This window comes from Paralichthys olivaceus, chromosome 9 (genome assembly GCF_024713975.1).
Source record: "Paralichthys olivaceus isolate ysfri-2021 chromosome 9, ASM2471397v2, whole genome shotgun sequence".
In the NCBI taxonomy this organism is placed as follows: domain Eukaryota; kingdom Metazoa; phylum Chordata; class Actinopteri; order Pleuronectiformes; family Paralichthyidae; genus Paralichthys; species Paralichthys olivaceus.
Genome location: NC_091101.1, coordinates 20,755,717 through 20,781,981, shown reverse-complemented (window position 1 = coordinate 20,781,981; position 26,265 = coordinate 20,755,717). Strand labels below are relative to the sequence as shown.

The following is a 26,265-nucleotide window of genomic DNA, read 5'->3' as shown; positions in this document are numbered from 1 at the left end:
CTGCAGCTGCAGCCTGACACCCACTTCACCGTCTGAAAAGAAAGGGCCCATAATATCTCAAGAATTTCTAAATGGTCCTTAAAGCTTTCACAACTACATCAACTCCCTTGTTCAAAAGTGTTATTTAGCATGTGACACGAAAACCAGTGAAGGGGGTCTGCTCCTTTTGAAGGATGTCTTTATTTAGGCGTGAGGTGGAGGAGAAAGGCCCCTCAGACCTGAGCGAGGAGCCTTTCATGATGTGCTTGAGCTGCGTGCATTATCTCTTGCGTGCCAGAGTCGGATGGAAGCCGGGGTTGTCGGCACAGCAGAGTTGAAAATAAACTATAAATCACGTCTGCACTATCTACACATTAATTGGAGTGTAACAGCAGGCCACCCCCCCACCCCTCCACTTCTGCCCCTGTGTCTGCAGTGATGCAGCCATTGCTGGGATGTTTTGAATTTCTTCCAAGAGACGGAGGAACCTCTCTCCACTTGTCTCTTGGCTCCATTTACTGTATTAAGCATTCTCCCCCAAGGGCTTTTCTATTTAGTGCTCCATCGCATGCAAGGATCCCTTTTTTCCCTCGCAGAGAGGGTCGAGATTTAACTAAAAGCATACTTAAAGCTGGCAGTAACCCCCAACCCCACCCACAACCCTTCCACTTTCCAACGTTGAGGTTGATTAAGGCTGCTATCATGGTGGATCTGATATTTGGTGAGAAATCTAGATGGCGTTTTGGGAGCATTTACTGCAAATGACTCTTGGCAGTGCCCTCTCATAGACGGCTCCACCTGAACACAATTTGGCAGCTATTCTCACATGAGGAGGAGAAGGAGGAGGAGGATATGGCATGGTGGGGGTATGGCATGCTGTGAGCCCCCTTGTTCATACCAGCACGCAAGAAGAAGAAAAAAGAAGTTAAAGAGCTGTCATAAACACACCCTGGAGACGAGGGGAAACAGAGATGTTGCTGCAGCAACTGGCATTTTGCTGCATCAAGTATGATTTCAGTTTAAAATGAGAGATTAAAGTCACAAGAAGAGAAGGAGGCGAGGGGTTGTGGATGTTCAGGGTGCAGGAGGGTGGGGGCAAATGTAATAATGTGCCATTAAAGTTTATTTCTTCACTGAGGAGGTGGAGGGAGTTTCACCGAGGAGGGCAGACACAGAGTCTGAGGATATTAAAGGTAGAAAAACAGGCCCAGATACAGCCCACCTCTTCCCGGCACAGTTATTATGCTGTGAACATCTCATCTTTCCACATCACCTCTGTCTGTGCAGGCAGCTCCTCGTTGTCACCAGGAGAGGGAGCTCTTCTGTTCCAGCTGCAGCTTCATGTTGAGTGTATACACACACACACACACACACACACACACACACACACACACACACTCTGCTGATATATTCTCCAACTATCTGTTTTAACAACAGGACATTTAAAGTCATTAAACAAACAAATTGTTTCAGCTTCTCAAATGTGAGGATTTCTTTATTTGTGTGTTTTATTCTCTGTTTGTATCTTTGTGAACCAGAATGTCTGGTGTTGGACTGTTGCTCGCACAGAAAGACGATGTCACCTGGAGCTCAGGTAAGAAAATGGATATTTTATAAACACATCAATAATCATATATAGATGAGACACCTCCGTCCTCTGCTGCTACTTTAGTGTAAATCTAAGTCTTTGTTCAATATTGTGAAGTTTAGACAAATCATGTGGACATCTTCCAAAGTTATTGTTTCTTTCCTATGAAATTCACTTTATCTTAAAACAGAACTTATTGTTGTTGTCCGACACTTTATTTATATTAAATTCAATGTACATGCTTCTTCTCAAGATGGGATCAAATAACTGTTATTACATTAAAATAGTGACAGTGGGCTACTTGTTCTTTACGTCTCTTTTACTCCACAACCATAGTTTATCACACTTATACATATTCATTAACATAACATTTAAAACGTATAATGAGTACTTTAAATGCTTTGAGTACATTTTGCTGATAATACTTATACGTAAATCCATGACTTTTACTTAGACAATTTTTTTTATATAATGGCATTTATACATTACTTCAGCCACAAGTAGAGTCTTCAGTGACTCAACCTTATTTTCAGAATATTTAACTGATTTAGTTTGTTCATACCTGACGGACTTTCATCACTTACATCTCACTCAAATCATTCAGTGATTCTTGGCCTAATCACAGCAGTAAATGTGACGTATTGAGTATAAAGCTGTTCCTGATGTATTTATTTGAAGTGGTGGAATACTGAAGTGTTTCCAGTTTATGCAACTTCAACTTATAATTCTTCACCCAATACATTTCAGTAGACATGATTATACTTATTTATTATTGAACGGGTATTCTCTTATGTCATTATCCTCAAAACAAAACAATTATAAACAAATCATGTGATCAGTTTCTAAAATATGATTAATCTGGACCGACCCAACATTACGAAGAAGCAGTTCAATGTGGCTCCACAGCAATAGAATAATACAAATCATTTACTAGTAGTTTAATATTCGCTTTGATTTTTACAATACATTTCATTGATAATAATTTAACTTAAATAGCAACAGCAACCTGCTGCTTATTCAGACATGTTTTATGAGGCGTTTTACTTTAAATGAGCTGAATTCCCTGAATACCTGCTCAGGTGCTGTGATGAACCTGAGGATGATGTGTGTCTTGTCTTTTTTTTTTTTTTTTTTTTTGATGACCTGCTCCAACAGTTGTCTGAATGAAATCCTGCTGCTGTTGCTGCTGTTGCTGCTGTTTACATTTCCTGCCACTTACAACTACTTACTGCGTATTACTCCTCCTCGCAGTGTGGTTACCAAAACACGGTGCAACCCGTGGTGCTCTGCTTGACATCACATTGATAGGCACACACTGGCCCACTCTGTTGGAGAACTGGCAGACACTTGTATTTATTTTCCATTTTTCCCAGGGTAAAGTCCTGTGTACGGGTCCGTTTTTAGGACAAAAGCCAACAAAAACCTGGGAGGAAAAAAACGTTTCTTGTTCTATACAATACAAACTATGTGATGTACCACTTGTGCATTGGCCTTGGGCGCATCGAGCAGTTTCTAGAAGAACACGGGCAGCAGGGTGTGTGAAACTATCCAGACGGTGTCAGCGGTTTGTGCGTTTTCTTTTTCCAGTTGTGTTTTCACTGCTTGTGGTGAAAGTTACAGACTTCTATCCCCAAGGTCACATCACATCCAGCCCGGTGACAATGGCACATGATTTTACGCAGCAGCATTAGACTGGTCTCACGGAGCAGGAGTTGAAACCAGTTAGAGGTTGAGGTGAAACATCGCAGCTGATGCATTAGACGATTGAGTTGCTGAAAGTTTTCTCTAGAAATAAGCGTTTTTCGGTGAAATCGCGCTTCTAATGAGGTCGAGGCGCAAAACAGAGGCTCTGTTACGCAGCGTAAAGTTCAGTGAGCTGACCCCAAAGGTGCCAGATGTCAAGATGAGGAGGTATTTCCAGTGGCCACTAGATGGTATAATATATGCACGCAACGGGTTTGCACAAGGTCAAAGCAGCGCTGGTAAATTCTCTGCTCAAACCAGCAGGTCAATAAGATGACGGGACTGGTTGTATCCTTATTATTCACATGCGGTTGAGCTGCGGGTGTATTTTTATTTACCTACAGATGCTGTTTTTATAATAAAGATAAAGACCCATTCAACTTAAGGCGTCAATATTGAAAGCGCACAGTCATTCAATTCTCATTTTTACCCAAGCATTTGTCAAATGACCAGTGATATAACGTGCGTGTGAGGACACAGGTCGAGCTTTACAGATTTATGTTGTCTTAAAAAATAATTCTGCCGCACAGTCGCCTGCAGGTTCGGGCTCGGGAACATTCATGTGCAGAAAAATAGACGCATTCATCAAAGACTCCCCACTGACACGAAAATGACTTAAAAAGTAAAGAGAACCATTTTATAACAGTCTGCTCATTTATTTGGGAATTTGTTAAAGTAAAAAAAATGACACATTGTTCATTTAGGATACGAAATAATAATAAATAGATAAAATAATAATGATAATTCTTTAAACAATGGTTACCCGTTTATTGATGTAGCAGGAGAAGCATTTATATAATTTATTTCAGATGTTTTCTTTAATACCATTTCAAACTTCTAATGTAAGATCAGGATTTAATTTCAAATTTTCAGAGTCAGATGGACTGATAAAGAAAATCTATATTTCCAAAAAATATAAAATCTAACCTTCATGAGAGAGCAGGATATTGAGGATGTGTGGTGCTCCAGGCTGCAGAAAGAGCGTGTGCGTCCTGCCTCATGCACAGGCGACGGCTGAGGTCACGATCCACATCTGCAGCGACAGATGTTTGTCCACTTACACACACACACAGCTGCAGTGACACACTCCTCATCTGATGAAACTATATTATAGTAATATCTTTCTCCATATATATTATATATAATATATTTGTTAAATAAATAATCGTACTTTTTTTTTACAAAAACAAAGAGTCATTGTCAGGTAAACGAAAACACACATATGTTTCTTTGACGATACAAAAAGAGCCAGTCTGTGAATTTCTTATGAGAAGTCTGATATGAAAATCGACCTTTTTATTCTCAGTCGAATGTTCTGCTGGTTAGAACAAGGTGATTTCAGTCGTTTCACTTATTTATTTTCTGAAATAGCTGTCAGTGTTTCTGGGACTTTGCACAGTCTGACCTACTGAGACAATGACAGTAAACTGCTCTCAGATATTTGTATCACTCAATGAAACACTGCTTTACACTTAATACAGTCACTAGTGGGTGAAATTACTTCTATCATCTCATGGAGTTGGTTCTTTTTGCGCACAAGCTGAGGCCTACCTGGTCATGGCGATCCATGATGCAGGCTGTCGAGGACGTGACGAGGATGTGCACATAAAAGATCAGAATAAAACGTAGACAGAGAAATGCGGATCATCTGACGCGCGTGGGTCACATCCTGAAATGCCAAGGTATAAAAAAGTGATCGTTACGCGCCACGCAGCTGACTCCCAGCGACCTGTTTGGATGATGAAGGGTTAAGTTTCCAAAAAGTGACAAATCCGCATAATTTATTGTCCTGAAGCTGCATTCTTGAAAATGAGAGGCACGACTTTAACCTTTTATTTTTCTACTGGTGCTGCAGCCAGTCTGCTATCTTTTACGCACGGGACGCCGTTTTTTTACTGACTGTAGGAGTTTAGAATAGAGCATAAAAATCTGTCACATTTATCCTAAAATACTTAAAAATTAGACAGATTAAAAACAATACATTTTCCTGTCACAGGCCACGCAGCTGCACAGTTGTCTCTCCAGTTTTTGGGCTCTTTCCGTTGAAATACACGTGTGTTGTTGCAACCTTCATGTCAGTTTTGCCTCCTGTGAAAAGCGTCCACCAAACTTTCCTTCAACTTTTTCCCACCCGGTTGCAAGTGGCATGACGTCGTTTACAGTGGCCAATAGCGAGAGAGCTTTCCTCCTCTCTGGGCCAATGGGAGACGGCGAGGAGTGCCTGTCAGTCACAGGTGAGGGTGGACGTTAAAAACATTGGGTGAAAAGAGCCAGAGACTGGAGTGAGCCCGGGCTGATGGCAGAGCTGTACGGAGGAGCAGCATCGTGCCTGCGGATGTAGCAGAAACTTTTCCACGGCTTCTCCCGCGGGGATGCGACTAGGAACCAGCTCCGGAGGGGAAAAAAAGTTAAGCGACAGCAGAGCTCCACGGAGGGAGTACTTTAAAATGTGGATGAACTGACATTTACTCCAATATCCCGGCTGGCTAATCACTCAACTTCAACATCGAGCAAACTTTGTGATTTTGCTTTCGTGAAAATGGCCGTTCGTGGCAACTCGCTGATGCCTTTCTCGATCCAAGCCATCCTGAACAAAAAGGACGACAGCCGACACTTGCCAGATTTGGACATGTGCTTCTCCAAGACGGCGTGCTGGAAAATATTTGGGGAGATGAACGACGGCTCGAGGAGGGACGACGGGGAAGCTTGTGAGCCGACGGACCAGAAAAGTTACGACTCAGACTCGGGACTCAGCGACGACAACGACGGCAAGACTCCGGCCGCGTGCAAGTCGGAGAAGGACGGAGACGCAGCGTCCGATGTGCCGGAGGAAAGTCCGCAGGAGGAGACTGACCACGAGTCTGCAGCTGCGGAAAACGCAAAGAGTGACAGTGAACCCAACAATGCCACGGGTGAGTGAGACAGAAAGACCAACAGGCAGCTGTACACAAAGCAAAAATAAACCGCGATTCTATGATTTGAACAAAACCATAATGACGCAGTAAAAGTCCGAGTTAAAGAACCTCACACGCCTTTAATGCTGATGTTTGAAACCGCTGTTGCACTCAACGAGAGCCGTGATTGTGTTTTCGTAGCGTATCAGGCCTCTTGGCAAAACTTATCCTCACCCTGCTAACTTTTACGCACAAACTGTTCAACTTTTACGCACGCTTGTTAGTGGATTCTCTGGGTTTATTTCTGTACCACAAGATGTTTAAAGGCATTTCTTTGAGTCATTACCGTTGTAATCTAACTCATGCTGCACTGACAAGATTTAACATTGGATTTAAGTTGTAAACAAAGCGATCATTGAAGCCAGTTTTACAAAGTAACTTTAAAGGTTTGGGTCTTAAGACCTGTAGCAAATATAATGGATCTGGTAGTTTTCACGTTTTATTTACAAACAGCATCAATCGGCATAAAGAAAAATCTAAGAAAGTTTATTCACAACAAGAAGCTAAAATGGGAAATTAAAACACCACGTGCATGTCCCTATATCTCCTTTCATTTTTACTTTTTGTTTAAATGCATCCATCATCTGATTAACACGTGCTTCAAGTAGTTTTAGAACATCAGACAAATACAGGTATTGACTTGCACGCTATGTCTGTGTTCCCCCATCCTTCCAGACTCCAGCACCCTGGACGAAAAGAGCCTGGATCAACCCAAACAGCGGAAGAAGCGCTCCAGAGCCGCCTTCTCACATGCGCAGGTCTTCGAGCTTGAGCGCCGCTTTAACCACCAGAGGTACCTGTCCGGGCCGGAGCGGGCGGACCTGGCGGCCTCCCTGAAGCTCACAGAGACCCAGGTCAAGATCTGGTTCCAAAACCGCCGGTACAAGACGAAGCGTCGCCAGATGGCCGCCGACCTGATGGCGTCGACCCCGGCGGCCAAGAAGGTGGCGGTGAAAGTACTTGTGCGGGACGACCAGAGACAGTACAGCCCGGGAGAGATCCTGCGGCCCCCGCTGCTCTCCCTGCAGCCGTCCTACTATTATCCCTACGCTTACTGCCTCCCTGCGTGGACACTCTCTGCATGCGCCGGGAACCAGTGACAGCTCGGTGACTGTATTTATTGTTTTATTTGACTGTTCTTTGCTCCCAGGAAATCAAACTAACTAAACAGTTTTTTTCTGACAAGAGGAGGAGAATTATCTGATTGAACTCGCTCATCGTGCTGTCCAGGCCAGACCAGGGCTTCCCAAACATCTTCCACATCCTCAAAAACTTAAAAAAAAGACTCCTTATTCTTTTGAATGAGGAGGAGGAACCCTGTTACAGAAGATATTTTCAAGATTTAGGGTTTTTAGTGTCTCAACTGTGGGGGAGCAGGGAGACTGGACGTCTTTATGAAATGTCAGTATGTTAACCTCTGAGGAGTGACACAGTAATAACAGTAAAGTATTCCTCTCTGTGCCCGGGAGCCCCTCAAGGACCTCTGAAGACCCCACTTTAGGACCCGGAGGCCTAAAACAGACTGAAAAATGTCACCTTATGCTGGTTTATATTTTACATGCGCCTTCCTACCTCTGCAGTGATCGGAAATAGACATATTCCATTGACTTTTCAAATAAGTGTCTCTGTTACAGGTTGTGTGTGTGTTTGTTTTTCTTGCTGTGTTTGTAAAGGTAAGATATTTCAGCACTTTTCAGCATATACGTTACATTATTTCAATGTAAGAAACATTATTGGACATGTGCAGTGTCAGACTGAAAAGAGGCAGTTTGTTGTGTTGCTGGCCTGAAAGTGTTCGTGTGGCGGTAACACACCAACCTCCTTTTAATGAAATGTACATGTACATGTTATTCGTGTTAAATGACTGTTTAGATCGAAAAAAAAACATTAAAAACATATCAGGCATTACTTTTACCTGGATGTAATTTTATTTTAAGGTTTTTATTATGATGTGTAATATTGGGACACGGAAAGAAATATTTTAACAACACCAATAAAACGGTCTAATTTCATCAATAATTATAAACCAAACATATGTTCTTATTTTACGCAGCGCTGGTTTCTTAATCATTGTTAGTAATAACTATCGCTTCTTCTTCACTTTATTGCGTAAAAGCTGGATGGTTACAGATTCAAACCGCTTTTAAACCTCGACGTTGTGCATCTTTTCCTGCCTCTTAGTCCTTTCAGTTTAAACAGACTGTAAATATGACTTATTATTAACAAAGCCTTTCTGTGGTATGAGAGCACACACCGAGGAAACTTAAACTAAAGGTAAATTGGCCTTTAAGTAATACACAGAAACGGATTTATCCATTGAATTCGAATCTTTCTGTGCGCATCGTTGCTATGAAAATTACTTTTTGGCTGAATTGATGTCTTTACTTTCCTTCCCATCACGTATTTATCCCCTGGGCCACCATGACTTTCCTCCCAAACAACACCTGTCAGATAATGATGAATAGCGGTGTGATTCCCGGACAGGGTGAACTGACAGCTACCTTTAGCGCTGCATGTCAACACAAGGAGAGGAGTATTCCGGGGTTAAGGAGGCCGGTGTCACTGCGTCTAAATTTAAACCAAAGATGGAAAGCACGGTTTCTCATTTTGTGGTGTTTACAGACAGCAAACAGGAACAATTTCCACTTGTGAAAATACGCGTAACTTGTCTTAATAATTTTGGGTCCACCGCTGAAGTTGAAGTATTTCGGGAGTAGCAGCCTATTAGGTGTTATTCTGTGTGCAGTAGCAGCCAGTGTGTTAAGTCGGGGTCAGTAGGGAGCTGCCGCATTTCAGCCATCCATCTCCAGCCTTATAAAATACCTGCATCCCTCACACACACACGTAGAGGGATACTGTAAATCAGGAATAAAAATGTAATAGCTGTAAGATTTACAGATCAGCGTGAGGATGAAGAAACAAAATCTCAATTTGGTTATTTCAAAGACAAGGTAACAGATTATTACAACACATTTTGTTTCACAAGATGACACATCCATGCTCACTGAGTCATATCATGGGACCCAGATGGGAAAACCTCTGTATTTCAGAGCTGCCAGCTCTGCGTATAATGGCGTTGTTCTTTTGCGCACATGCGACTTTACGCACGAATACGCACCAACACGTAGGCATATGGCTTTGGTCGATCAGTGCCCCTTCTTCTCTAACCCTAAATGGTAAAAACAGTCTTTCTACTCGCGAATGGCGCCTATATTTCCTAATATCAGATTTGCTCGATGCAGGTATATAGGCCACACCCGAGGCCATCTCCAGCGGCAACGATGCTCCTTAGTGTCTCCCCTGGAGCTGAAAGGACAGAGACGGATACTAAGGAGTGGACCGTCCCACATGACTTCTTTTCATACCTGCATGTGAAGATATCTGATATAGAGAGACATATCGCGGCGGTTTTTTCTCTCAACCTGCGTTTGTTGAAATACAAATACCCCCATCAGTGTGCATTAACCCCATTCCAGTGGCGTGATTCTTTCGACTACACGTTATTGCGTGGGAAACACACATATTGTATTTCTTAATGGGGATATAAACACATTGTATTTGTTAACTGATTTAAACAAAAATGAACGGGTAGACCTCCCCAGAATGTGGATTTTATTTGTACCTTGAAAGCAAAATTACGCACATACAAAGTGGTTTACGCACAAGTAACTCATTTTCTTGTCCAATAAAAAGGGGAACATCTATTTTTGTGTATCTCCTGCTTTTTTAAATAACAGGAGGAAAGTTGCGAATGTAGGTTTTTTTTAAAGCCTGTTGTGTAGGAAAAAGAAAACAGCTGGAATTGACGTAGACCGAGCAGAAATCCAAACAAGCTTTCATGATTTCATTATTTGGGTTTTCTTGTTGTAGGCGGATTATTGTGTTCTTTCCCTAAACGAGGTCTGACCCGAACTGAGTCAGGGACAGTTCTGCTCTTGACCTTTGTACTGAGCTGTAATTATTTTCATTTGCACACACTCAGTTGTTGGTTTGTATCCGGTTACAGGATGGATGATAGAAAATTGATATTTAATAGATATTATTGGAGACGTTACACACAGTTGAACTGAGCCTTATTTAGCTCGACTTAAATGGACTGAAGACCATTATGGTTTAAATCTAAGACTGAATATCTGAGCAGTCACTGCAGAGGTCCTCTGGATCTGCGTCTGTTTTGTGGCGGAGAAACCACAAAGAAATGTTGGGAAGGGAATGGTTTTAAAATACTCTCGTTTCCTTGAAATGTCACAACACTGTAGAAGCTAACGGTTCACCACCAAATTAGCCTGTTAAACGATCCACTTAACTAGTTGTTAAAGCTCGTTCCCGTGATAAATTTGGTTTTAATATGGGAACAAATCAACCTGTTGAAATAACTTCTGAATGAAACTATACATTTTTTTTACTGTGACAGTCTGAACACGACACAGGTGAAATACACAATTGACAGGGTCACTTCACAATTAAGGCCTTTTTATTTATAGCCTCGATTAAATGGAATATTTTAACAATCAAACAATTCAATTATTTTAATATATATTTTTTGCAATACGAACCAAGCAAGACTAGAATGTTTTTAATCATTTATGCTTTACGTTTATTAACCTGGTTGTGTGTGGGAGGCTAAACCAACAAATACAAATCAAAGCAATAAAATAGAAATAGATGTAGTTTGATCCATTTTACGCCACAATTTTCAAACATAGGCAACATGGTGAATAGTGCTCTTCTTTTTGTCACCTTATCTGTGAACACTTTGGATTTGCATGTTCTTTTTTCTTTTTCATGAATGTTATTCATCAATATTTGAAGTTGTGAAGCTTTGCAATTTGAAAAACCCACATGGGTCAATTAAATATCTGGTATCAGTTGATTCAATGATTTTCTAAACAAACAAAAAAAAGATTTAATCACAAGCAACACTAATTATTAACTAAACAATCACAAATTACATAAGGAAAAGTTTTTATTTTCGGTTTTTTTTGAGCTATTGAACCTAAGAATAAAGTTTATTAAGATAAATAGTCCCACATTTTCTTCCTTCTTTCCTTGTTAATTTATTAATTTGTGTGTTAAATCCCTTTGGCCCAACAGAAAAATTAAACTCTTTTTAGACGAGCAGGTTACAGGATTAATTTAATTAATTGAACTAAACCGATGACAAGGAGCAGAATCGATCCACAAACCGTTTTTAGTTTTAAAGTCTTTATCATCCTGATCCGTCTCCACAGCAACCCTTGAAGACAATATCAGACTTCCGGTTTGGAAGCTGTCAATCACACCCCCATGAGCATTTTGCAGGACTCAGTGAAACTGACCTGACAGAGACTTCCACCTGCTTCACTGTGGCCCAGGTGCGAATTCCTCCTCTTCCCCCATGGACGTCCCAGAGACACATCCTGCCCCTGCACTGAAAAGCAAGTGTGAAAGACGAGCACCGTCATTCAGCCTCAAGTTTGTTAAACACCACCATTGATTTTGTCAGGAAATGTGACTAAACATACAATAAGGAGAAATAAACCTGTGACTGAAACCTAACTCCTAACTTATCCCATGAAATAGTAGATTTGAAATGAGTGGAAACACACCAATTCACTTTTTTCTGTGCATCTACTCGACTTTTATATGTTTTAGTATGTTTATAAATTGCTGAATATTAGAAACAATTGTGTAAAGTGGGATCATTTTCCTTGAAATGCCTTTTTAATCAAATTCCACAGGTTGTAGATTTTAAATGTAAATTATTGTACAAAATGTAGTGTTGTTATTATCCTCCTCTTTAACAGATTCATGTTTAATAAGACTGTAACCTGGTGACACACGGGTTAATCCCAGTGATTCAAACATAATTATTTTAGTCAAATTTATTCCATTTACATTACAGAATAGTTTGGGTGTCATTTGTTTGCATTCTCGTAAATTCAAAACTAAAAAAACTAAAACAACATGCACAATAATTAACTGTTTTTGCATGTGTTCGTATTAAGAGTTTATTCTTGAACTAATAAATTAACAAATACACCAGAGAGAAAAGTCACAGAATAATTGTGTTTAAAATGCTCTATTTTGTCATAAGTCATAATACTCAGCCTTCTTTTCTAAATACATCAGTGTGTCATCTGGAGCAATCGCATTACACATCTGCTGAGGAATTTCTCTGAACTGTGACGTTCTGAGAGACTCTGTCTGCTGTGAACTGAGCAGTGGAAAAAAAGAACAGGTCTCCTCAAGAATATTAAGATTTGAATTCTTGTCTGTAATGGTTTAAAGTGATTTAAGGGCAAATTGAAAATATTTAAGTGTGTTTGTTGGTTCTCTTCAGATTTGACAGTTTAATAATTGAGATCAGTGTTTTTATTCAGGTGAACAAAAATCATAGACATCATATTCGGCTCACACCAGAGTAGCCTTTACATGAACTACAGTGTCCATGTGCACAAGAATACATTTGCATGTGTGAGTTGAAAGAAAAGCAGCGTAATATTGAGAAAAATCTACTGTATACATCCTTTTTGATAGACAGGCTTTTTTTTTTAGTTTTTTAGAAAATCAGAAACATCATGATATCAAAATAGTAAAATATAATGAGGTTTTTGTGTGTATAGTCACTAAACTGAATAATATATTCAGCAATGGAAATTCCTGATAAAGCAAACAAACGAATGATATAATGTGCAAGTAAAAGAGGTAACACCACTTTCTGTTACCATTTAGTACCAGTTATTTAGGTCCCTCAGCCAAGGCACGATTAGCAACCAGGCACAGCAAGCAGCTGTCCAGGGGCCACAGACCCACAGGGGCTCCAAGAGCCTCATATTCAGCCCACACCATTTCTGTCTGTTTTATCAATCACATATCTTACAACACTGAGGTAAAATGTAAAATAAAACATGTCCCTCATACTCCATCATCTTGCAAAGGGATTTGGTATCATTCAGGTTTAAAAACTAAATTGTTTTAGTATATTTTGTTCACTCGGTATCAAGTTGTATTTGATCAAATATCTGACCCTGTGTCAAGTAATTAACACACAGAACCTCAGGTAATATTGTCTTAGAAGACTTTAAGGCTACAATCAACATCAATCATCTGAAATAACTGATTGATTGATCAACGTATAAAATAAACATAAAAACACATTCAAACTTCTCTTTTTTCACAACTCCCTAAAATGTTGCGTTGACTATCATACTTAAGTTGCGTCTGACTATCTAATGCTGCATGAAGAAATAATAAGGAATAAACAGCTTAGTGTTGAGGCAGTGTGTTGAGGCAGAGCTCCTGATACTACTAATATACACAATAAATATATTTTATAAGCTGAAGATATGCTCTCAGTGTAAATTGCACCTATAGCTGTAGTACATGTTGTATATTTATGCAAATAAAAGATGGGTGGTTGAGTAAAAGTATACAGGAGAATAAAACTCCTCATGAAACAGTGTGTAGTATATTTGTATAGAAAATACTTGAAGCTCTACAGTTTTAACATTCAATCAATTTCTCACAGTTTTTATTTTGCTGTTTATTGTTTATTACTTTATTCACGCGCGCTCATGTGCGCGCACTTTGACCCCCCTGTTACCATGGCAACTGCAGCGCGTCACACACACATACACACACACTCGGAACGCGACCACACGGATCCTGGCTGCCGCTTCCGGTTCTGCTCTTTCTCCCCGAGAAAAGGAAACGGCCTCGCAGCGGTAATGACAACACCACGAACCGGAACAGCGAGTCGGGACGCGCGGCTCGGTTCTCCGTAGATACCAACCCTCGTTGTAACCGTTTGAAAGTCGGTGCGCGTCGCCGGCAGCAGCAGCGACAGAGAGCGGAGCAGGCCGAGCGGAGCAGTGTGTGTGTCAGTGGAGTCAAAATGGCGTCTGTTTGCCCACTCAACGCTCCTTTAATCCGCCTGTGATTCTCCTGATAGTCGGTGATTCGGCGACGGGGGACTGGTTCTGTTTGGGTCCTTTGTTTGGGTCCGCTTTTATATTCACCGGAGCAGTCGGGGGCAGATTTCAGCGTCATGTCGGACTCGGAGGAGGACAGTCAGGACAGGCAGCTGAAGTTTGTGGTGATAGGAGACGGTGCTTGTGGGAAGGTGAGACCATCAAACACACACTCACACACAGACACACACAGACTGACACACAGACACACACAGACTGGCACACGCTGCTTCACGGTGCTCATCCTGAAGCTCGCACCGTCACCATGGTGACCGACACTGCCATAGCTAACTCGGCTACAAGCTAACAACAATCACAGCACGCTAGTGGAGAAAGACGTATGCAGCTCCTAAAACGTATTACCTAAACCTAACCTGAATGTCCTGTTTTTAAAACCTCACTACTTAAGTAAATACTGTAGAATGCTGTAAAATGTCTGTGACTGAAGTATTAGAGCAAGAGTACATGATGCGAATAGACAAAACAAACTAGAGAAAACATCTATTAGATAACACTTTCACAGCAAATACACACAACGTGCAAATACTGATTGCATCACATCCACATCAAGAATCTTCACACATTCTGAATTCGTCCCTCTGTTCGTGTGATGTTTCCTGAGCCACTGGCTAGCACACAAACCCAAAGAAAAATATTGCCGCCCCGTGGTTAACATCTGGCTAAGGGGGAGTCTTATTACTATCAGCAGTTCATCATATTTGAGTTGTGATTCTTGCCAAACATTAAAAACACAATTTCTAAATGGATTTTAAACAGAACTAATGCACTTCTCTCATTCTGCCTCTGCAATTTTTTTCCGCTGGCGTTAAACTATTTAGTTCTGGAAACCTTATGTGGTTTCAGCTGTTAGTACTAGAGACAGGCAATTGCCATATTGTACACAAGGAATAATGAAAAAGCTTTGATTCTGTCCAAAGCTCACTTTATTGCAATTGGTTATATTATAATTGATTTAAAACATTCCTCTGCACAGAGGGATGTAAATGTTTGTTGATGTGGCCCTCTGTGTTGGTGACTTTACAATAACTCAACAGGTTAGTTATTTATTAAGTCGTAACCTACAAGAGGAGACACTTCTCAGATTGTGTGGAGAAAGTCAATATGATGGATGGAGGTTGACAAGATTTCACTCTGGAACTTGCAACTTCACTGTCAGTCGACGTTTGCAGTGAGAGACGCATATGGTTAAAGTCGGCTCCACAATTTTTCCCGTATTCCTTTCTTGCTCAATCCAACATTTACTGAAGCTAAATAGCTGTTTACTCTTCATTAAATTAATGAATGTAACTATTTTTCAGCTGCTAAATTAGCAAGCTACTAATTTTAGCGCATATCATAGAAAAACACTGCAATAGTTGACACAAAATCTGACTTCACGCCTGACCACCAGCCTGAGCTTCCAGTAAGTCCTGGCGAAAAGTACACTCATGTATTACATAATGTAGTTTTCCAGAGGTTGCTCATTCACACTGATCTTGGGTTGGTCAATACTCAGACATAGTGTAAACGAGGTTGAGGTGTTTTTATCGCAGTCACAGCTAAAGGTAAACACTAAATAAATAGCCAAATAATATTTCTCTTGCTTTTTATTTTTAAAGCAAATCTAAATGTTTGGTTTTCATAAGTGAAATACAAAAGCTGCTCTTAATCTCATTTAAATGTTTTCCAAAAGAAATTCTGTCATGTAAACAGCAGGTAAAAAAATCTAACCATAAAAATACTTTGCATTCACTTTTTATAAATCCAGTGACACCTTTTACAAAGTTATTGTACTTCTGTAGTTTTGTTTCTGACTCAGATTTAGCATTAGGATTTAAATGATTTGTTTTGAACCTATTAAGATCTATCCAGCTCTTAGTCTATGCATCTGCTATTGCACATAGTTGCCTGTGGTGCTTTCTTCTAGCTGGCTAATTCTTATTATAACAAGTTGGTACACTCAATTTTAATATCATGCCCAAGCTGTGTCTCATAACCATTACATTCAGTTTACTGCTCAAATGACACAGGCATTTTTAAAGACATTTAGAAAAACATATATCAACTTAAATTTCCCTTTTAAGTTTAGTTTGTTTTGAATAAATGTTTCTTTGAATTGTGTTGAATAGGAACATACTCTTAACCTTACAGCTGCTCAGTGAACTCTGGGTAGATTTGTACAGTGTTTAACAGAGTGTGGTAGTTGATAAAGGAAGGCTACAGTTTGCTTAGTCAGGCTCTTGCAGCTGGTGGTTATTGTCCGTCAGTGTACCTCTCATCGGCCCGTATAGAATTGGCTCCAGAGTGAAGCTGCATTTAAGAAAAATTGTATCTGGACAACCCTAATGAGAGATGCGGCTATTTTCTCATTTGATAGGATAAAAGAATACTGGGAGTAGAGTTTGGTTGAACACTATGAAATGTGAGCAAATATACATTTTCTTACTTTATTGTGTATCTCTGTGGTAAATCTAATCCATGCTCATGGAGTGCTGTTCGTCCCGCTTCCCTTTCAAAACCACTGGAGCGAATTCTTCACCATGTTCATTAAAATAAGTATAAGAGGCAGATTATAAAGGGCCAACCAACATCCACAACAGGGGAATTTTTACCCTGCCACACCAAACAATTCTTTGCAGCAAGGCAGTGAGGTTGTCATGACAATCCAGCCAAGTTTCTTCTTCACTGCATCTGAATCCCCAAATGAGTGCGTGCAAATGCAAGGGAGGAGACGTCAAGTGCTTCTCGGCTACACATCCCCTTTCATAACTAATCTCTGCTTCCTCTGGGAGAAAGAAAATGAATGTAGCAGTAATGGTGAGACCCAATGAGAAAAATGAATGTTCTCATTCGAGACATTTTCTTTTGGGGTAAGGGGGGGGGCATGTGGAGAACACACACAACTCAGTTCCCAGTAGATACGCTACATTAATAACCCTCCCCACGCTGCTGCCAGGTGTCAGCTCGTCACTGTCTGAATGACTTACCTGCTTGTCTGTTTTGGGCACAAAACAGGAGCCCTGCCCCCATTTTGAGTAGGCACCACTGACTGACATCTTGAATGCCGTTTCCCCCCTTATTAATGTCAATTTGCTCAGCAAATTGCAATCGGATCAGTTTTTCTTGGACAGCATTCTCGGTGGTATTTTCGCCTGTGGTTGGTTGTCCATTCAGAAATAGAGAGGGGGATCTGGGGAGGCTTGTCCACCTGAGCAAGATGTTTTAAAAACATGGTGGCTCACATATTAAAGAATAACTTATACACAGGTCTATTCTTTAACCTGAGTCCCAGCAATGATCTTTACAGATGAGCTCCTCATCAAAATAACAACTTTATTATCTGTCTTGACTGAATATAGAGCCAGTTTTGGATACCACGCTGCAAAAATGCACAACCTCTCTCATATGTGTTGCATCACATGGACATAATCAGCTTGCCATATTTTTTTCCCTCTCTCTCTCAGTTTCTTATTACAGTAGAACTTCCCCCATTTCCCGGCACTGGTATCGTTGGTGACCCTGTGCTGTTCTCTGTTGGAGTGTCAGGATTACGCCAGCTTTTACATTTGCTGGTTAACTCCAATTGTACGATGGGAAAAAAAAAAGGTCTACGTTGAGGGACGTGAGCCAAGCTACTGGAATGCCAAGACAAATGGCCGACTAGGCCAACGCGAGCATGTGGAATACATTTTTGCTGTCCGAGCTTGTTATTCCTGTGTTGTCAGTGATTGTTTGGGCTACTTAAATGGACGATTTTCTCCTTGTTGCGTCAGTCACCTCTAGTAATTTTTCAGTCACTCTCGAGCCTGTGACAAGCTCTGCAGACTGTGATGAAAAAAAGTCTGCAGGTTAGTTAACGTTTAAAAGAACTAAGTGGATCAAACTTTATCCTGCACCTCTCAGGACATGTTTATCAAGAGAGCCATTCGTAAAAGTCAGGATTACACATTTAGTGGGTTCAATTAAAAGACAACATTTAATCATCCCTGCTCGATAAAAATAATGCTTTTATATCAAAGGTATCATGACAAGAAATCCAATCAAATATTTGGATGGACAGTGATAAGGGTTTTCCAAATTATATTACATTCTGTTTGCTTAGGAGTGATTTGTAATAAATCCAGTCTAATGTGAAACGTTACTTGGTTAAATCTAAACTCTGAGCATGAATGGAGGTAGATAAGGACACTGGATCAAGTGAAAGCTTAGTGGACTAAAAGAAAGAATTTAGTTTTAAATCTTCTAACCCTCAGTGATTGTCAAGTACCACATTAAAATGCATTTGCTGCCACATGAACACTCAGAGAGTCCCATTGCTTCACTTTTCTGTTGTGTTTATGTAAGCACACTGCTCTAAAGATAGCTAATAGACATTCAGCACTTCATTTTTTTCCCTATCCTCATCCATCAAAATGAATTAAACTTGGCATGTCAAGCCTGCGCTATGAATTCCCATGGATTTCAGGAGAGCCCCTAACATGCTATTTTTTTCCTCCTCAAACACAACGGTGACAGTGATGGAGGTTTTATAATTTGTGGCAATTATTAGGTCTGCCGTCTGGAGACATGACACATACTCCAGCACCTGTTTTTGTAATTCACGTTGATTTTCACTGTCACAACTGCGGCTGAGCAGTGAGACGGCAGACGAGGCAGACAATTACATCAGCGTACCTTCAAGTCAATCACTACGTTTTTGAAGGTGCTTAAAATGGATTGGTAATGATGAAATGAATACTCCGCGGGGCATAGTTCACGTTACTCTGTCTATGAATTCTGGCTACGCTAGGTTGTGGAAAAGAATCACATGGAAGTGTGGTGAAATGATAAGTTAGCCTTGTGTATTTTTAGAAATATTAGAAATTGAAATATTGTAAAAAGCTTAGTTTGGCACTTTACTCACTCTGTGTGAATGAAATCTTCTCTGCTCACCACTGAAATATCACTTTTTCAGGAAGTTCTTAAACACGCTGTATATTTTCTCTGGAAGGAGTTTTGCAGCATCTTCCATTTTGCTCTGGGCCATGCTATGATTTTCATTAAGTTTTTATGCCATGCAGTGTGTGAATATTATTTATCAGGCAAAGCAAAGACTCGCAGATTTTCCTTTAGCTTGAAAGCATTTTCTTTTCAAAACACATTACTTCAAGTGGCATATTTTCAGTCCTGTTGATTGCTGCAGAGCTGTTCTTGTATTCATTTTCGGTCTGTCTCCCTCTCTCTCTCCCTTTGTCTCTGTGTTTCAGACATCACTCGCCACCAGGTTTGCACAGGAGGCCTTCGGGAAGCAATACAAACAAACCATCGGCCTTGATTTCTTTCTGAAGAGAATAAGCCTTCCAGGTGAGACACCTTCATAATCTTCTGGGAGTGTTCACTTGTGCAGAGAGTCAGCACGGACACGCGTGTTGCACAAGCATGCAGTGGCGGTTAGCAGACTTGTTTATTCAATATAATTTGGGATGATTGTATTCAGAGAGACTGCCTTGATTGTTAGTGGTTGTTTGTTTTTACTGTAATTTCAACCTTAAGGTTTTGGTTGTTTTTGTGTACACTTAAAATATCAGCGTTAAAAAAGACCCAGAAAATTCATTGAAAGGCGAACAAAGAGGCCTGTTGTTCCAACTTTACTGGACTGTCATATTTTTATTTCTCATATTTTCTGGAGTTTTTTTCTTCAGGTTACCTCGGAGCTGAATGTGTCTTTTCTGGTCGCTCCTCATTGTAGAGTGTCTGCCACTTCTCAGGGTTATTCACTCTGAAAGCTCTTCTCTCCAGAGCATACAGCACTTTTTTTGACTCCACAAGGCCACTGGACAGCTTATGTCCAAATGGGCGAGCCTTGCTCATAACTCTGTGGGCACAGTACAGAGTAAATACATCAACATTTTATATCCATATCGCTGATCCCCCAGTTCAACTGATCTTTGTCCTGCACCACATAAAACATTCATGTTTTTATTTGTTTATGTTGAACCCACAGAAATAAAGCCCCACTCTGTATCCCCCTTAGATCTGTAAAATAAATGTTTATTGACTAATGCTATATTTAGACCCCATTTTTACTTCCTACCATGTGAAATGGGGATTTTCAGCATCTTAAATGGCATTTCTCAAACTCTGCCAAGGCCTAAGCTCCAGAAATCTGCAAAGTGGCTCCATTCTTTCATTACTAATAAAACAACATTAAGCGAGGGCAAATTAAGTGCTAAATGTAAAATTTATGCTGATTTGTGAGTTGGCTGAAGGATTCTATTTTGATTTTGTGTCAGTTTCAGCTTATGAGACTTAGGAGAACTAAACCCCCAAAAATGTTGTGGTGGAGTCAGAATGAAAGAGCCAACTAAAAGCACAGGCTGGGCTTCACTTCTTAAAAAATGAACTTGAATGCTGTTAATCGTTTGACTTCTCTTTCCAGTAAGTTTCTTTCCTGAAACAATCAGTGCTCTCTCAAGTGTGTAACTGTAAGCTTTGTTGAAATGTAGTGTACATGTATCACTGGGGCAGCAACAACACAAGGTCCAGCACCAGAGTAGTTAAATGTCCCATTTTCCGGGGAATTGGGTGTTGATGAGCTGATGAATTGGAGGGTGGCTCTGCGAGCTGGGTGGTCCCAAACTTAGTTAGGACCCCCACTCTGCCGTGTACTGGAGAGATTGTGTGGCTCTCTGGGTTTCTATGGGGCCCTAAGGGTCTTTTGCAGTGGGGGGGAGAGTGGCCTAAAGTCAGCCTTGGCCCCTCTCTCCATGAAGGCCCGGTTTGTCAAACCTAATGTACATTTTCCAATGCAGGGAAAGGTGAGGATAGGCCGACTGGCACACAACAGCCTCCTCTGTGCATGCTTCTTATAACAATGCCTCTTCCTGACGCCTCTGCCAAAACACTGAGGTACAGGTGGTGGAGGGAACTGACCAGAGGTGAAATCCACTTGATAGATTCGGTCACACCAAGAGGACAATTATCTTATCAACATGCTGCTTTTTTGAGCTCTTTATCATCACAAGTCAAGTCTGTGGGGCTCACAATTGCAGTTTCTACTTCAGGGTGCGCAGAGAAATGTCGGAGTCAGCGTGAATCTCTAACATAAATAAAGCTTGTGTCTGAGGATGGGTGGGGATGGCTCTTTAACCGTTATTCATTGCACTCCTCAATGTAGCTTTACATTGACACTGTATAGTCTAGATGTAGTGACTGTGAACCTCAGCGTTTCCTTCCCTCGCTTTATAAAGGGGACTTATGAAGGGTTGAATCGTCCAGCCGTGTCCACAGGGTACGCTCTGCTCCCCATCGCAGCTCCAGCCCAGCGCAGGGCCCTCATCACACCAACATAAACTCCTCGCTGTCTGGTCCGCCCTCCTCCTTTTTTTTGAGTTTTTTTTTTCAACCACCCCTTTCATTTTCCAGAGGAAGAAAATATTTATTTGGATTTGGTTTTTGTGCCCGTCTTTCTCTCTCCCCCCCTCTCTCATTCACTCCTTCTCTTTCCACAAGCATTAGGACTAGTCTTCTTTTCCTCTTATTTTGTGTTTAATTATTGCTATTTTCCTTAACAGCACATAATTCTCCTCACTTGGCAGGAAATGGCACAATACAAAAAGGTCTTCCCAGGCTAATAAGAAGTAATTTTTTTACTGCCAGAGTATTGAGGATGTTTAAATTAGAGGGTAACTGTACCCATTCATCCCCCTTGATCTTTGAGCTGGATATTCTTGGAAGTGAGGTGTTGGTGACCTGCCATGCGAGAGCCCTGAGCATGAAGCATTAATCGCTGATTTATTATTTCCATTATGTATATCGACAAGGTGGACTTTCATTAGTGAAATCACACGGCCAAAATACAGAGTCGAGTTACAGCTGACTGGCTATTTCCTATGGATTATGAGCTTTGTTAAAACAAACAAGTTAAGGACAAAAACATCTGCAATGGAAACCCACAAATTATCTGTTGAATTATTTTATTTGCAGATGAAAGAATTTTTAAGAAAAAAAAGTAAGAAAAGAAAGTCATATAATTTGTCAATATTTTTACAATTTAAATTTAAATGTCACTTTTTATATTAAAGATATTTCTTTCTTTCCTCCACTGTAGGCAATCTGAATGTGACCCTGCAGGTGTGGGACATTGGAGGCCAATCGTTAGGAGGGAAAATGCTGGATAAATACGTATATGGAGCTCATGTAAGTACACACAAAGTCATACATAATCCTCTGATTTGTTTTTACTCTATCTAACAAACATCTTCATGCACCTCTTCAGTCTTTTATTTTCCTTGAACGCGAAGCAAAAATTTGTAGAAGTACAAAACAAAATGTTATAGATGCTTGTCACTATGGTTAAAAAGTCACAGGACTCTTGTCCGAGTTATTATTACAGCTTTGGCAGCTTCATGCAGAGCCTGCCACTCCCTACCTGTGGAGCCAAATCATAATAAACCGTCATTTGGATTCACAGTGAGCAAAGCAGGTCAAGAGAGCTTTAAAAATCAGCCTTCTCCTTTTTTAGAGTCGCTACTGTTGATGTTCTCTGGCAGACCGGACAAAAGATGATTAATAATACTGCACATTGTAGAAATATTCCGAACTAAATTCTCATTCATGTACACTTTTAGTACCCCAAATTTGTAAAAACATCCAAATTTAATTAAACTTTTAAACACTCATGCTGCTATTTAGTAATGAAAAATTAGTGGAGAAAATAGTTTGCTAAATGATCTATTTACTCTTGCCTCTCATTTAAGGTTTGTCCTTCAGGTAACAGAACAATAAACTTATTCAAATGACAGCTGAGCTTTCGGTCAAACACAACGTATTTGTTTTTCATTGTATACCAGTTTGTGCCAACAACATCAGCATGGACAGGTAGCTGTGTCACCATGTCACCATAGAGGAGTGCTTTCTGTCACCTCCAGAACATCTCACGTGTGAAGAGGCCCACTTAAAGGCCGTGGTTTGTCAAATCAAAAAGCATACTGCAGCAGGAGAAAGAGACACGTCACCGCACACCAGCTCTACTAAAGAATAATTGTAGGTTTTATTTTTTAATGAATCTGGCCATAAAAATCATGGAGATGACACCTTTTTCTAAGTGTTTTCTGAGTCTAAGCTGCACCGTGGTAGTGTGTATATTCCCATGTCTCCAGCACTTCTTTCACAGTCTCCTGTACATCACTACCACATTACAACACTTTGCTTGCAGAGTTTGCTCGTCAGTGTTGTATGGAACTTCCACACCTATTGTTCACCACTGTGCGTCCTGTAATCAATCATAGCTGTTACGGAGAGACTCGCCGTAATTGTCAGAGGCGCGAGCTGTCGTCACCGTCCCTGCATGTTGTGACAGTGCATGTCTGCTGAACAAAAAGCAACAGACACCCCTTATGTCGTGTTGCATCATGCAGTAAAAGTAGAGACATTTACCGTGGCCCATGTTCATATCCAGTCCTTACAAAAAGCAGAAGTTATAGTGAGATAGTTGAGCTATGAGAGGATTTGTCTTGAATCCCACCAACACTTCTTGTAGCTGTGTTTACTCCTTGATTGATTCGTGTGTGAACAGTTTCTGGTCTCAGTGTTGGCTTTGTTGTTGTTGCAGGACTGTTTCTCTAGAGCGCAGTGTTTAAGATTACTAAGGGAGGAGGAAAACATCTCTCAGCAGGCAGCTTTAATTCATTAGCTCAGACAGTAGATAACCAATCCTAACCTATATTCTGCACTGAAATTGGAGTGTGATTTTTTTTTTAAAAAGTGGGAATTGTTTATTATTTGCAAACCTTTATTTTCCATTTTGAGTCAGATCCATGTGAATTTACAGTGTCACGCACCACAGATGATGTGTGAGTGTGTCCCCGACTGTAAAAAGAGGAGCAGTGCCACCTACTGTTCCCATGCTCACTCAGTATTTAACTGACGTTAACACAAAGGAATATTAAGAGAGACTGTGTACTCATATCCATAATTTACCAGTGGATGATTGTAAATGTGAGACATTATTCATCATTGTTTCTCTTGGTTTTTCCAATGCAGGGAGTTCTCCTGGTGTATGACATTACCAACTACCAGAGCTTTGAGAATCTGGAGGATTGGTTCAACATGATGAAGAAGGCCAACGAGGAATCTGACATCCAGCCTGTTGTCTCCTTAGTGGGGAACAAAAGTAAGTATTCGATGCATATTTATACACAAACACAGACAAAGTCATTGTTTTTCTGCAGGAAAGAAACAATACTGTTCTTTAAAAATGTCAGTGTAGTCTATCAAGTTTGGATTGTACTTCATTTTCATTTCTACTGAGTTCACATAAGTGAAGAGAGTTTCTCCCTATTCACTTCACCTTGACACATTTTTCATTTTGTGCGTCTGTGTTTGTGTGTGGAGGAGTGAGTGTTTGATGGTAGCAGACGTGTTTGTTCGAGCACCAGATAACTGATCGGTCTGATAAGCCAGTTGATAAGAAAGTGGGGTTTCAGTGCCATGGGAGAGCTGATGTTTGTGAAATCTTGGGAGTGAAGGCCGATGATTTAAGATCCCCGGGCCAATGGACCTGGGGCACCGCTTATCTGTGCCCCCTCCCTCCTCCCCACTCAGTACCCATCTGCCCCTCCCCCAGTATGAGCCTGTGCTCCTGACTAGAGTCGTTGGTTAAGGAGAGGAACTCGACGTTAACCAGACGGCTCTCCTCCTATCAGCCTGCACCCGTCTACCTATCTCCAAAATAAAGAGTAATAATGATGACTCCTTTTAAACATCCCCCTGACAGATGTGGAGTCATGGCTGCTGCCGTGTTATTGTAAAGTGAGGCGTCAGAGTGCGTGTGTGTAATGGTGACTGTCCACCTTCCTGGGCGATGATGAACGGTCAACAGAGTGGTGCCTGCACACAGGAAGCTCTCGCTAATGTTACTCAACGGGGATCATAGGTCACGGTTTAATTCGCCTGTCTGGAGCAGATTCTCTTGTCTTCGCATCCGTTTGCATCTCTTAATGCCCCGGCTTTAACAGTGGGCGCCTCTTTATTTAGGCTAGGTTTTGGGTGTGTGGGTGAGTGTGTGTACTGTAATATTTAAGTAGTGTACATCCCGCTGTCAGGCTCCTCACCCCAACACTCGCACAGTCGCTCTCCCCCTAATGGCTCTATTGCTGAGAATGGTCCACATTTTTTTTTCTGTTCCTGAAGGCTGAAAAAAAGAAAAAGAAAATCCCACACAGATTGCCCCGCTAAGAGCAATCAATTACCTTGTGAGACTTTATGAATCCCAGGGCCCTCCCATTGACTCCCTTTTTTTCAGGGACCTTGAAGAAAGTTAGTCTAGCTATGAAGTTAGACATGTCCACACCTACATTTTTGTTTTACTTTTCCTCCGCACCGTGTCTGACATTTCTTTTGTTTTTTTGCTTAAGGGATTCTAAACATTTTCTATTATCATACCGCTTCTCAAACTTGAGTATTTGGGACACATTCACAATACGAACATTCTTTTGAAAGCAGAATTTAGATTTCTTTCTTATTGTTCCCATGATGTTTGACTGGGGGGGGGGGCAGCATGTTTGTGACAACAGGAATAGAAGCACAGACATAACAAGGAGCTTATAAAAACACAACAGATTTATGTCTCTGTGAGGGCACGTCCTATGGGAGATTGTGTTGTTTCACCACTCAAAATCTTTAGTGTTCCCACTTCAATAAACTTGAGGTGAACACTGCTGGCTAGTGCAAACTGCAGCAGAAAGTTAATCATATACTAAAAGACCCAAACCAGTATTATAACAGTTTTTTTTATATTTAATTTGACATGACTCTAATTTTCTTCTTAACAGTACATGTAATTTTATATGAATTGAGCTTAAATTTCCTGAATTACCCCTTGCTTGCCTTCTAGTTTAATTTGAACACTTTCTTCCTCACACAGTGTACTGTGTACTTGTAATTGAGCTTATGGACCAGACGAGTAGTTCATTAATGATGCTGTCCCCTCCTCTCCTCACCCTGCCCTGACTGCCCTCCTGTGCCATGTCACTGCCGGGGAACAACCTTTCCTTTCTTTGGCACAGTG

The 26,265-nt window shown here is 40.8% G+C and overlaps 2 protein-coding genes across 3 annotated transcripts in view; both read left to right on the top strand.

Annotated features, from left to right (window-relative positions):
* Positions 1 to 5,570: 5,570 nt before the first annotated feature.
* On the top strand, positions 5,571 to 8,172 carry nkx3-2 (NK3 homeobox 2). Its single transcript, XM_020078688.2, has 2 exons — positions 5,571 to 6,222; positions 6,940 to 8,172. The coding sequence occupies exons 1-2, from the start codon at positions 5,850 to 5,852 to the stop codon at positions 7,362 to 7,364; spliced, it is 798 nt and encodes a 265-aa protein (XP_019934247.2). The 5' UTR covers positions 5,571 to 5,849; the 3' UTR covers positions 7,365 to 8,172.
* A 5,693-nt stretch (positions 8,173 to 13,865) lies between these two features.
* The window catches only part of rab28 (RAB28, member RAS oncogene family), a 28,461-nt gene continuing 16,061 nt past the window's right edge, over positions 13,866 to 26,265 (top strand). For both annotated transcript variants that reach the window (XM_069531708.1, XM_069531707.1), the window contains exons 1-4: positions 13,866 to 14,368; positions 19,463 to 19,559; positions 22,306 to 22,394; positions 24,240 to 24,369. In XM_069531708.1, the coding sequence (XP_069387809.1) occupies positions 14,294 to 14,368; positions 19,463 to 19,559; positions 22,306 to 22,394; positions 24,240 to 24,369 (391 nt within the window). In that variant the 5' untranslated portion in view covers positions 13,866 to 14,293. The remainder of the gene's footprint in view (positions 14,369 to 19,462; positions 19,560 to 22,305; positions 22,395 to 24,239; positions 24,370 to 26,265) is intronic.